The sequence below is a fragment of the Microcebus murinus genome, chromosome 9 (genome assembly GCF_040939455.1).
Source record: "Microcebus murinus isolate Inina chromosome 9, M.murinus_Inina_mat1.0, whole genome shotgun sequence".
Lineage (NCBI taxonomy): Eukaryota > Metazoa > Chordata > Mammalia > Primates > Cheirogaleidae > Microcebus > Microcebus murinus.
In genome coordinates this window covers 102,866,307-102,879,558 of record NC_134112.1, presented here as the reverse complement: position 1 = coordinate 102,879,558, position 13,252 = coordinate 102,866,307, and the positions used below count along the sequence as shown (strand labels likewise).

General features: G+C 61.9%; 1 protein-coding gene across 2 annotated transcripts in view; it reads right to left on the bottom strand.

Moving 5' to 3' along the window:
- Window positions 1-1,160: 1,160 nt before the first annotated feature.
- Window positions 1,161-13,252, bottom strand: part of DNAJB6 (DnaJ heat shock protein family (Hsp40) member B6) — a 66,011-nt gene continuing 53,919 nt past the window's right edge. Inside the window, exons 9-10 of one of the 2 annotated variants that reach the window (XM_012786273.3) lie at window positions 9,456-9,752; window positions 1,161-2,686 (exon numbers count right to left, since the gene is read on the bottom strand). In XM_012786273.3, the coding sequence (XP_012641727.2) occupies window positions 2,601-2,686; window positions 9,456-9,752 (383 nt within the window). In that variant the 3' untranslated portion in view covers window positions 1,161-2,600. Of the gene's footprint in view, window positions 9,753-13,252 lie in introns of both variants that reach the window. The other variant, XM_076006759.1, reaches the window with a different exon arrangement.

Here is a 13,252-nt window from a genome sequence, read left to right as displayed (position 1 = left end):
GTTTAATTAAAGCACCTGTGGGCTGACTCGCTCTCCCTAAGACTTGAACCCCTGGGCCCTGCAGAGCCGAGGGCGGGAAGCAGGGTGCGGGCTCCCCGGTCCCGCCAAAATCCAGACTCCAGGACTCAGATGAACTTCCTTCCCAGAGACGGGGCCCTAGGGGCCTTGCGGGGGGGCGGGGAGGGGTCGGGTCCCGCCCGTGTCCTGCGCTGAGCATCTCGGGGCGTCCGTTCGTGGCAAGTGGGTTTCAGTCCTTGTCCCCCAGATGGAGGAGGAGAAAGGGGTGCAGGCGGTCCCGGGCTGTGCTCCCCACACCCTCGGGACCCTCCCCCAGGCCCAGTCCTGTCCCCACAGCCACCGCCCGCCCAGCACCTCAAGGTCACAAGGGTCACAGCTGGCAGCGCTGTGCCCCTCCCCTCCCCCACCCCCTTATCCTCCCACAGCAGGAACGGGGAGCACAGCGCAGGTCTGAGGAACGGCCAGGACCCGGGGGGCAGCAGGCCACTCCCCTCGCCTGGGAGGCAGCGCCCACACTGCTCGGCTGGCCAGTATACAGCAGGCGCTGCACGTGCTGGCCCCTTCCCCGCAGCAGCGCCCTTGGAGGTTGAGTGACCCACACCATGGGGTCAAGCGAAGACCCAGCTTCGACCAGAGTGTGTCGCATGTGTGGCCGGGCGTGTCTGGAAGGAGCCTGGGGCTCCGGGACGTTCCCGGCCACCGGGCACCGGCTAGGCACAGCCGCGCCTTCCTGCTGGGCTGGAGGGCGAGGGCCGCGGCCCAGGGCGTGGGAAACGTTGACGCGGCCCTCCCCAGCCACGACCCCGCGGCAGACTCTGGGGTCTGAGCAGCCGAGATGAACGAGTCCCCTCCTTTAAAAACCCGCAAATCACAGAGGCTGTTAACAGCACGCACTGTGGTGGGTCCCACGGCGGTTTCGCGGCTGCGCCAGGAGCCCGCCGCGGAGCATGGCGCCACCACGCGCAGAACACGCGGGACCCTCCTCTCTGCGGGCCGTTTCCCCTCCGAGCCACGCGGGCTGCCGGTCCCCACGCGTGTGCTCGCCGGGGTTTCCGCTTCAGAGTGCCTTTTCCATCTTACAGGATGGCACCTCGGAATCTAGCCGTTTGCGCCCCAAAAAACATCACTTCATCTTTCACAACTGAAACGCTGAAGGATTGCTTTTATTTCTAATCAGCAGTAACAGCGCAGCTTACTGCCGGCTACAAGGACGCAAGTGAGCCGTGCTCAGTAACATGTTTTATTTACGTAGGCAGCACTTAAAACACGCTGTGCATTCAGGGTTACACTTCCCACAGAAGGCATCCAACCCCAGCCCGCCCCCTGCCCAACCACCTGCACCACCTCCCGCCAGCACCAGACAAGCACACGATGCAAACTCCAAACTCCGCCGAGAGGGCTCTCAGCCACGGGCCACGCTGGCCTCAGGCTTCCAGGCCCGTGGCACTGCTCCGTGGACCGTGCCGCCCAAGAACTCCCGGTTTCAACAGCGCTAGATTAAAATGGGTGGTGTTTCTAAGTCACATCAAAGCTTTTTACGATGGCCTCACTCCCAAGAGGACAAAGGAAAAAGCAGTGTGAGCAGCAGGTCTTCGTGTCAGAAAGGAAGAAAAGGGTCACCGAGAGGGAACGTGCCGGGAAGCGGCTCAGGTGAGGCAGGGCTCGCCCCAGTGCTCGGCGGGGATGGGTTAGGAAGCACGTGTCATGCGGAGGAAGTGAAGTAGTCACGGGAGGCAGGCAGAATCTAGCCGGAATACAATGACTGGCTTTAAGGAGCCAGTATTTGCAAACTGAAGTATTTGGTTCAACCTTCTCACTCAGCATCTATTTTCCTGCGTTGTAGGAAGAGCCCAGCGTGACCACAACCTGCAAGAGCTAGCAGTGGCTTTGCTGAGCAAACTTTTTTTTTTTTTGCTAAAAAGAAGAATTATGGGTCCAAGAAGAAAGGATGAAATTTAGCAGAAACTAAACAGTATCTGAAGTTGAATGAGGATTACCTGGACAGGATCAAAACCGAAATGATGAATACAAGCAGTGACTTCACATCTGAAGCGGTTCCCGACAGCCCAGCGTGCGTGCGGGTGGCCGGACGTCCCCAGCTCACCCTGCCGCTGCCTCACCGCTCGGTCTCGCCGCACTTAGCTACGCTCTGCGCTTTGTCAAACGCTCCCCGCCGCCGGGAAAGAAAGTGGCCTCACAAACACGTGCTCAGGGACTGCCTGGCCCTTATTGTACTTCTACAGCTACGCCTGTCTCAGCAGTGTGACGGGGCGGGGACCGGCCAGAGGCCCGGGACGGCGCGGGGGAGACGCGGGCAGGGCAGGGCAGGGCAGGGACTGGAGGCCGCGCCCCGAGCTGCTGCCGCTGCCCGCCGCCCCGGCTCCCAAACCCCGGCGCCCCTGCCCGACAGATGCATGATCACACGTCCGTATTCCTGCTGTCAATCCCGACTAAGGTGGGTGTGGCCTTGGGACAAGTACCAACCAAGATGCTGCTACCTATGGCGTGCACGGCCGCGCACGGAGCAAGGCCCGCGCCGACGCCCCCCCAGCGCCGCATGCCGCGTGCCCGGCCAGTCCCGTCTAGTGGTTGCCCTTGGTCTGCGGCTTCTTCTTCTTCGACTCCTCTTTCTGCTTCTGCTTCTTCCTCTTGCCAACTTCCTTGACCCCTACGGAGACACGGTCGTAAGACACTGTGCAGAGCAGCGGTGCTCCCCGCTAGGAGGCAAACATGCTTTCTAGCTGCGTCCCCAGGTCAAAAGAAAAGGGGCAGCAAGGTCGCCCTTCTTGGCCTCATCTAAACCTCGGCGAAAACACGAGCTGCCTTTGCAAAGTGCAGGAGTGCCACGCTCACACCGAGCGCACGCCTGCCCCAGCAGCACGGCTGGGCACGGCTCTGCGGGAAGGGGAGGCTGTACTCTGTCCTGGACCCCTCAGTCCTCCGGACCACCCGCCGCCACTCCCACCTCGGAGGCGGGACCCCGGCGTCTCCCTGGGCTTCCCGGGTGCTGCCAGAGCGCGAGGCTGTCCTGCAGGGAGAGCCCCCTCGGGCTGGGCTCTGGGTGTTCAGCCCCGCAAAGCCCCGTCTCTCCTCTGAGGACGGAGACCTTCCCTGTCCCCGCGTCACGTGCAGAAAGCCAACGAGACTGCGCGGAGGACCTAGCCAGCTGGAGCCAAAGGAGAAAGACACGTTCCCCGTCCGGACGTCCCGTCCGCAGGGCCAGAAACCAACAGCTGCGACTGCAGTTCTGCAGGGACCGCCCCAGGCTCGGCCCCCCGACGTGGGTGGAGGACTCGGGCCTGATGGTGAATTCGGGCAACGAGAAATCAGCTCAACGGCTCGACTAAACCCGCACCCAGGACACACCCGCAGACGCGGGCGGGAATGGGGGTCACGCACACCAGCCCCACCTGACAGGCCACCGCAAAGCATCCTCAGCCCCCGACACTGCGGAGCCGCCGTCTCCTGGGAGACGGGTCAGAGCGAGGACACAGCCCACACGGGGGGCTCGCCCTGGGGACCTGCAGCCAACCCGCCAACCCGCCACCCGCCCGGCACCCACACCCTGTCCCCACACGCGTGTTCCGGGGCGGAGTCCAGCGGGTGTGGTTCGTTGGACACCCACAGCAGCACACGGACTTCCGAACACACGGGCCTGCAGGCACGCCCTTCAGAGCCCGCGGCTCACATACTGAACACGCTCTGACCCTGACCACTGTTCCACGGGACGGGCCCCGCGCCTGCACAGAAACAAGCCGCACACCTGGCCCGCGTGCACCCACGCACCGCGTCCACTCACACCTGCGCACACGGAGCCCGGCGCGCACCTGGACTGCCCACCAGAGCAGCAGGGGAGCACACCACGCTGCGTAAGGGGCTGAGTGTCAACACCACGAGTTCAGGAAAGTTGCCTCCAAGTCATTGGAAGACAGACAGACAGACAGACAGGGCCGGGCCGGGCACACGCGGCTGCCGGGGTCGCCGAGCACCTGCTCCCACAGCCGCGGCCCAGGCCAGCTCTGGAGACAGGGGGCCAAGCATGCTGCCTCTGGGAACGGCGGCCATCATAGGAACCTCGGGGTAAGGGAAGGAGGTCAAGAGATGACACCTTCAGAGGATGTGACAGGCCCGCTCTGACCTGACGCTGCCCCCCTGGGCAGAGCCCGAGGGCGTGAGCAGCAATCACGGGACCCGTGGGCCCTCCCGGACGTGCTTAAGGACAGCAGGTGGCGCAGAGGGGGTGCAGCAGCCTCACTGCCAGGTGAGCCTCCAGACCAGGAGCTTCTGAAGTGAGTCCCCAGGTGCAGCCGGGAGCCCAGCAGGGAGGGTCGGGGGTTTGCAGGCGGGCGGGGTTTGCAGCGCATGTGCCGGGCGGACACCCACTGACACGCGGGTGCGGTGGGTTAGAGAACGCTTGTGCGAGCCGGTTAAAACAGCCACGTGCAGGACCCGACACCACGGAACTAACAGCAGCTGAACCGAAAAGCCCTCGTGTGCGGTTCTCTGGAACCCCGGTCGATTAGGGGCTCAAGCCTCCAACTGTGGCTTTCTGTTTTCTGACTCATTTCAGTTAAAACAAACTTTAAAAGTTTACGTTTCGTGCAGGGAGGTGAGGATGGCCCCTTTTCCCCCTAGCAGCTTCAATTACATTTGTATGTAAAATGAGCCAAAAACTGCACTCCCAGCTACACAGGAGGCCGGGGGAGGAGGATCTCTTAGCCCAGGAGTTCAAGGCTGTAGCACTACGAATGAGTCTGTGAACAGCTACTGCACTCCAGCCTGGGCAACACAGCAAGACCCCGTCTCTAAACCAACCAACCAAAGAGAAAAGAACGTCTGCCTAACCTAGCACTCAGGGGCTGGCCCTCACCTTTGGCAATTTCCCACTGAGGCCGGGGACCCTCCCAGTTCCCCTCGCTGCGCCTCCTGAATTGTCCTGGTGATCAGGACAGACACCCTGGGGTCAGACACCGTGTGACCCGGCTGGCACGTCCAGCCCCCAACGATGACAACCAAAGGGTGGGGCTCCCAACCACTTCTGCTAGAAGGCATTTTCCCCACTGAGACAAGGTTTCTCTCTGTCACCAGGCACAGTCACAGCTAACTGTAGCCTCCAACTGCTGGGCTCAAGCGATCCTCCTGCCTTGGCCTCCCGTGTAGCCAGGACTGCTACACGGATGTGTGCACCACCAGAAAAACTTCTTGAAGATTAACCCGAAGGGATTTCAGCGCAAATGCCAAAACTCCGAGCCTCCGAGCTGGTGCACACGTGCCCACGGCAGCCGAACACCTCCTGTGCGTGCCGTGCCCGTGGGCTGCTGCGCAGTGGCAGCTGCGGGAGGCAGAGCAACTGGCCGGGGGAAGCCTGAGCGGGCCCTGAGCCCTGCGTGTGTGGGTCCCTGCAGACAGCTCCGCCGGGGCACGATCTTCCTTTAACAGAAAGCCTCCACCCCGCTTCCGGAACACGCCTGCACACGCCGAGCCTGCACCAAAGGTCTGGGACGGAGGAGAAGGAAGCGAAAACAAGCTAAATTCTCTGGGTCAGGGGAAAGGACCCGGAGCACAGGGGCCTGCAATGGTGCCTCAGTCCTTGCAGACGGGCTTCCGGCAGGACAGCGCAGTCCCCGCCCCGCCGGCTCCCAGAGGCTGCGCCCCTCAGAGGACACGGGCCCCTCCCCTCGCGGACCTCAAGGCTGCAAAGCCAACTGCGTGAAGCCCCCTGACCCAGAACAAAGGAAACAACAGGTGCTCATCTAAAACAGCAACTACAACTGCTGCCCATGCTTTCTGGGCGAGGGATAATAAACTCACCACTTAACACGTCCTAACAGAAAAACACTCTTACGGGATGCTACACGCTCTTCTCAACGTGTACAAACACACAAGTTCGTTTCATTAAAAAGAAACTTCAAGCTTCCGCGAGCTAGTAACGGGGTTAAATTCCAGTCTTTAAAGATGGAACTAAAGGGAAACATTCTACGGCACCTCTGGGTACGTTGCTTTTTAAGACCAAAAAAAAAAAACAAAAAAAAACAAAAAAAAACGGTAAAGGACCGATTTTATTCTTTCATTCATAAAGTTTTGTTTAATTTTCCTTTTTAACGGTTATGCGTTCTTGATGGATTTACGCACGTGCGGAGTTCTTGGATGCGAGGTGACACTGATCCTGTCCACAGTTTCACTGTCTGAGTGACTAGTTCCCAGTGACACCAGCATGAGACCCACAAGCGCCTCTGTGCTTCCACTACGGGACAGCGCGGGTTTGAGGGGAGGTCAGTGATTTGAAGTAACAGCAGGTCAAAGGGCAAACGCCAGCAAGTCAAGCACATTTCTACTCATTCGCCTGTACAGCACCAGCAAGAGCTCCCTGAACGGCCAACCGCTGAGGCTGAAACTGCAACCTCCTCCCCAAGTGCCTGGGCTTCCCAGTGCCACGGGGTTCCGAGCTGCACCCCGACAGTGAACCGCATTAGACAGGCCATCAACACGGGAAATCGGCCGGGCGCGGTGGCTCACACCTGTAATCCTAGCTCTCTGGGAGGCTAAGGCAGGTGGATTGCTCGAGGTCAGGAGTTCGAAACCAGCCTGAGCAAGAGCGAGACCCCCGTCTCTCCTAAAAGAAAAAATAGGAAGAAATTAATTGGCCAACCAATATATATAGAAAAAATTAGCGGGGCATGGTGGCGCATGCCTGTAGTCCCAGGTACTCAGGAGGCTGAGGCAGGAGGATCGCTTGAGGCCAGGAGTTTGAGGTTGCTGTGAGCTAGGCTGACGCCACGGCACTCACTCTAGCCTGGGCAACAGAGTGAGACTCTGTCTCAAAAACAAAACAAAACAAAACAAAACCACGGGAAATCCTCACATAAGCAGTGAGCATAGTATTTTGAGGGCTGCGTTTTGAGTGACAGCTCATTCCAGCCTGGAAAAGTCACTTCCTAGAATCACCCGGGACCGTGGCCTGTGCACTCCAGTCTTCCGCAGAGCGGATGCAGCTCCTGCAAGCTCTGGCGGGGGCTGGTCGGACACAGGGCCCCACACTTCTGAGGTGATCAAGTTCCTTCCTATGTGCTTCTTTTTAATAAACATTGCCCAAGACTTGCAAATTTGGCAAAAAAAAAAATGATACTAGGGCCCACAAGCCTGGCCAGGAGCTGCCTCAGTTTCCCAGGACAAGGGGCTTCTCAGACAGAGAGGCTTTGGGTCCTCCGCCCGGAACGTCCAGGGAAACAACAGGGACACACCTTCCCGACAGGCCCATGCCGCCGGTCAGCGCCCAGACTCTGCCACGTTGGATGAGGGCGTTGTGGACGGTTTCTGCAGAGACGCAAACCAATCTGTTCTCTTTTCTACTCTGGCAATTTCTTAAATCCTCCTCCGAATCAGATTTGGTACCTCTCAATAAGAATTTAAGTAAAAAAATCTTTGGGGCCACTCACACCTGTGATCCCAGCACTCTGGGAGGCCGAGGTGGGAGGACCGTTGAGGCCAGGCGGTGGAGACCAGCCCGAGCAAGAGACCCCGTCACTACAAAAATGCAAAAACTAGCCGGGCGTGGTGGCAGGTGGCACCTACAAAACCAGCTACTCGGGAGGCTGAGGCAGGAGGTTCGCTTGAGCCCGGGAGGGTGATGCTGTAAGTTGAGGGGTGACTGTGTCACAGCACTCCAGCCCGGGTGACAGAGCAAGACCCTGTCTCAAAACAATAAAAGTCTTTCGCATGTGCTCGTCACATATTTGTATGAAAATCATCTTTAATTCTTCGACGATTTAACTCTGACACTCTTCAAGGCCTCGTAACTCGACTGAACAAAATGACAGACCAGAGGAGAGGAGGCTGCTCCCGGCCTGCTCCAGCCCGGCCCCGGAAGCTCATCTGGCTTCCGCCACCTGGTGCTGGGGCTCCTAGGTTACCTGCTTTTCCCCACTCAAAAAAGGGGTCTTGTTGGGAACCTGATGATAAAAGCCGACAAACAAAAATTTGGTGGGAAGATCCCCCTCCTGACTGTCCCACCGACTTGTGCACAGCAGCGAGTCTGCCCCTGTCCGGACAGGCGTGCTCTGCGGGACCAAGCGACGCTGCCCCCCCCCCCCGGAGACCAGCCCGGCCCTGAGCGAGGACCCAGGCGACCCGGTCTGCGCGGCCCTGCCGCTGCGCCTCCTCCAAGACGTGGGCTGCTGCTGGAAACGGGGCACCTCCAGGCAGCCCCCCGCCTGGCCATCTCGCTCTCGGAACCGGGAAATGACAAGGCACCTGGCTGGCCAGGTGTGCGGGGGCGTCCCGGCCCAAACCGCTCCAACGGCGTCTGTCTGGGGAAACTGGACCCACGACCCCGCTCTGCCCTGCACCTTGCAAAGATGCTCCGCCTGACGCTGCCCAGCCCTCACTCAGACCCCTCGGCGCCGACAGGCGGCGGTCAGCCCTGCGACCCGCCCGCAGCCGGCCAACGCAGCCGGCGCTTTCCGAGCACACGGCCCGCGCCTGCGCCCGGCCCTGCCCATCAGTGACACGCGAGCGGGCTGCGGGGGGAAGGGGGGAGCAGCTGTGCCCACCCCGGGGCCAGCAACGCCCCACCTACAGGACAAAGTGACTCCAGCTCTGCAGTGGTGGCACGCTTCCTCCTGTCCCTGCAAAACCACAACAGACAACTCCACCTCATCTGAGAAGGATCAGGGCGGACTTGGGGGGGCTGACTTTCCAAAGGAAAGTTCTAAGAAAGGAGAGGAGCCGCCGACCCCCATCTCTCCTTCCTGCCTGGACGGCACCTTTGCCCAGGCCCACGGGACGAGCCTCAGGACACACACTCGAGCCACCTGACACACCTCGGAACAACAGCGTCTCTCCACGACACAGCCCGCTGCGGCCCACCCGGCTGCTTCCCGCGGGTCGAGGTGCACCTCTGCGGGCTCCGGGGCTCGGGCGGGTCCGCCTGAGGCGCAGCGCCCCTCAGAGAGGGTCCCAACCCGGGGACACGCGCTGGATACCCCCGACCTGTGACCTTCAGCCCGTAGCACCCAGGGAGCCCGACACAGGGCGGCCCGCGGAGTCTGTTGCTGTGAGCCCAAGTCAGAAGGCAGAGCAGGGGAGGGGACTGGGGTGCAGGCACGGGGGCTAGGTCCCGGTTGCAGGCGCTAACGCAAAGGCACAGACTGCGTGGAAGGTGAACAGCACCTGGCGGCCCCTCCACTGGGCCCGGACACCGGCTCACACACATCCCGGGAGATGGGGACCCGGTTTTAATCGTGGGAAGGCCTGCCCCTGCGGCGGGGCCCGCCTTCCCGGGGCGGGGGTCCAGGAGGGGCGCGAGGGGGGGTGTGGGGCCGGGCTGCCCGGTCAGGCCAGCACGCAGCAGCACAGGGGCAGCCTCTGTCCTCTCTGTCTTCCGGGCTCTGGGGAAGCAGGGTGTTCGACGGGCCTCGAGTCAGCCTCCCCCTGCACACCTGCTGAGGACACGGCGGGGTCCCAGGGCCCGGGGCCCCTCGGGCGGTGCTGTGCACCCTCCTCCTCGCGGGCGTGGTGGGGCGCGGGTCTGAGCACCGAGGCCGGCCGCTGTGGCTTCGGCGAGCGGGCGCTGGCGGGCCGGGTGCAGGCGGGCTGGACGCTGGCAGGCTGGACGTTGGCAGGCTGGATGTTGGGAGGCTGGACACTGGCGGGCTGGGCGCTGGCGGGCCGGACCGGCAGGGCGCTCTGGCCTCTCCGCAGGCATTCCTGCGCCAGGGCGTCTTCGTCCGCCACACCTGAAAGCACAGCACGAGAGGGCCGTGAGCCGGCGTCCTGCCAGCAGCACTGCCTCCGGGCAAAGCGGTCCACGCCGTCACCATCACTGCGGCCGCCACCGCTCTGCGGAAGGAGAAGAAAGGCATTATCTCACCGCGTCATCGCCACCACGGGCCGGGCCTCGCCCTCCCAGGGCACAGACAGACGCTGCCAGACACACACACACACACACACACACACACACACACACAGAGCCGTCTCCATGCTGGAAGGACGGCCCTCACCCCGCGCACTCGCGGTTTCTATGTTCACACGGCCAACACGGCTGCTCCCCGACTGCACGTCCCCTGGCAGGTCTCCACGTAGAATCCAGCCAGCGCCCCTGGAGGAAGCGGCGCCATGTCCGGCCGGCAGCTTCATTCTCAGGCAGCTTTGACCTTGAACCTGGGGACAGAAGGCGCTGCGCTCCGGCTCCCGGCCAAGGCCGTGCACGGGCCAGCGGCTGCAAGCGCACCTAGGGCAGACTCGCACAGCGCTCTGAAAGTCGTGTTTTCTTTAATCTTTTGAAAAAGAGAAGAAAAAAATTGCACATTGGATGGACACAAGGAATGAAATAAGAAAACATTTGCTAAAGGCGTTCTCTGAATCTTTAAGTTTTGGATTAGCGGCCACTTCGTGGACACATGAGAAAAAGGCACGGCTAGAAGCCCAGTGACCAAACCATGAGACCAGAGCAGTGAGTGGGTTCCTCGTCCCCTTAGACCAGGGGTCCTCAAACTTTTTAAACAGGGGGCCAGTTCACTGTCCCTCGGACTGTTGGAGAGCACGCACTGTGGGCCCGGGACGAGTCGGCTGCTAAGCAGGACAGGCAGTGGCGACAACACCTGGCGGGTCGGGTAAGTGTGCTAGGCGGGGGGCATGTGGCCCGCGGGCCGCAGTTTGAGGACGCCTGCCTCAGACACTGCTCCTTGGAGGAAAGACGGAAACGCCCACCTCTCTCTCCGTGAGTGGCCGTCACCAGGCACCTTGCAGACAAGCCCTTTCGCCCCAAAGCAGGTGGTCTGCAGGGGCCTTCTGTCGGGCGCAGACGGGCAGGTGCCCCCGGCAGACCCAGGCGCCCCGAGGGCTGCACTCTCACCCGCCCCCACCCGCCGTCAGGGAGCCTCAGACACAGAAACACTCAGGAAGTGACAGGGACTGAGAGACACGTGCGCTAAGGGCTCTCCACAAACCAATCCCGCGTGCTGGGCCGAGCGCAGTCTGTCCTCGGGGGCTCAGCGCGGCTCTGGGCCTTGTCACACGCGCCTTGCCCACCCTGGGGGAGCCGGCCCCGCGCTCATCAGTGCAGCCTTGCTCTCCCGCACTCGGCCCCAGCCGCTGTCCCCACGCCACCGCCCTGGCTCTGGGGACGCCGATGACAGCGGCCAGGGAGGAACCTCACCCAAGCCACCTCTGGGGAGACCACGGCCTGGCTCCGTGCCCCCACGGGAGGGCAGGCCTCCTGACAGCTGGAAGTGCGTGACACCAAGCTCACCAAGGGCTCCTTGGTAGTATCCTGAACACGGCAGACACTGGAGAGGAGGCAGCCCCAAGTCCCACCTTCCACCTGCACCCATCCTACGTCCCCACCTTAGGACCCGAGGAGACAACATTTTTGGAGCCAACTAACCAAGCACCATAAACGCAAATGCAAGCTGGCACCTCCAGGACCTCACCCGCCGGCCCACTGCGGACGCCTGTCCTGAGGGCCGGCCGGCTTGAGGCCCAGGACTACTGACGAGCCCGGCTGCGCCTGAGAACGTCCCCTCGGCACCAGCGCCGCCCACGGGGCCGAGCACGTTCCCCACCAGGGACTGCGTGTGCTTACCTGGCTGGTGCCAGCGGTTCTACGAGACAAAGAAACCCGCCGCCACAGGTGGCACCCGGCCTGCGCAGGGACTGAACACAGCTGTCAACGCGCCCACAGAGCGTTTCCTCAACATCCGTGTCGGCAGGAGGGCACCTGCACAGGTTTCCCAGGGAAGGTCGGAGCCAGGTTAGGAGCCGGCTCCCCCCCAGGTGTCTCTAGCATGAGCGCCCAGCACTGAGCATGTCAGGAAGTCAAACACGTCCCCGATACCTGGCCCCTTCCAGGGCAGGACGCACGAAGACGGTGTTAAGAAAGCACTGTGTTTGGTGACCTGACTTCCAAGTCTGACTCAGGAATCAAAAGGAGAGGGGCAGGTGGACGGGGAGCCGTGGCCAGGAGGGGTTGGCGGACTCACCTGGCTGCATCCTGTGGCTCCTGGGCCCCCACCCCAAGTCCCAGCCCCGTCTGTCTTGCTGGTGCCCCACACAAGTGGCACACAGGCCTCTGCCCACCAAGGAGGGACCCTAAGCACCAATCGTTAGCCCCCGCCCTGCTGCGCAAAGGAAACGTTCAGGAGCCCAGCCCATCCCGCCTCCCAGCAGAATCAGACCCCGACACTGACGAGACTTCACAGGATCACACTTTGCCGAGTGCTCAAGTTTCAGGCATGCGACACGCTGAACTGACCCTCAGCGCCAGGGACGAGGCCGAGCGCCCAGGGCCCTGCTGGCCGAGCTACAAGGGAGGAGGCCGTTCCCCCCAACTGCTTCCGGGGGGCGCAGCTCTTGGCTGTTCCTTGTCCTGCATTTTCAGGGCAGCCACGTCTGGGCTCCCCCACATCGAGAACCCCCTGCAGAGAGCTCCTGGCCCACCGTCAGGCCCCGACCTCGCCTGCATCTCAGAGCCCCGCCGGGCAGCCCAGGGCCAGGCCACCCAGCCGTCCTCGGGTACAGAAACTCAGGCTCTGGATGTAGCACCGGCACCTCCCGCCTCCCCGAGCCTGCGCGGCCCTCCAGAGCTGCGCCGCCATTTTGCGTTCACCGTTTGGAAGGCAGTCACCAAGATGTTAATAAGCCTGATACTTGCAAGACGAACCCACCAAATGCACAAACATTGAAAATGGACCACACCCACTGTTTAAAGTTAACTTCTTGTTATCTGGAAGGCTCCAGAGAAGGGCTTTGAACGCATGTGCACGACTCACATTTCCTTTTCCAAATGACCGGAGAGACCACTTGAGGCTAGAATCCAAAGTATCCCCAGAGCCAGGGGTGCTGCTTCCCTCCTCCCTCCCGTCCTGCTCACAGACGGGCCTGTCAACCCCGTTCCTGAAACCTCTCTCCCTTCACTGCTCCGAGGATGCAGGCTCTAGCTCGGGTCTCTCAACCCCAAAAAGCAGGGGGCCCCCACCTCCTGGTCCCCTCAACCCCACGTCAGGGTGTAAGGTGTTGGACAGCAGCTCCTGGCATAGTCCCCATGGCAGCGCCTCCGAAGCAGCGCTGGGTCAGGCCTCCATCTGTGGCCAAGGTGCCTGGGCACAGGCATCGACCCAGAGAGGTCCCCGCGAACCTCCCAGGTTCAGTTCCCGAGGTGCCGTGAAAAGTGACTTGGGAAGGAGACAGGGACACTCGGCCCAGAGGCGAAGCCACTGCTCTCCTGCTCCCACCGCCT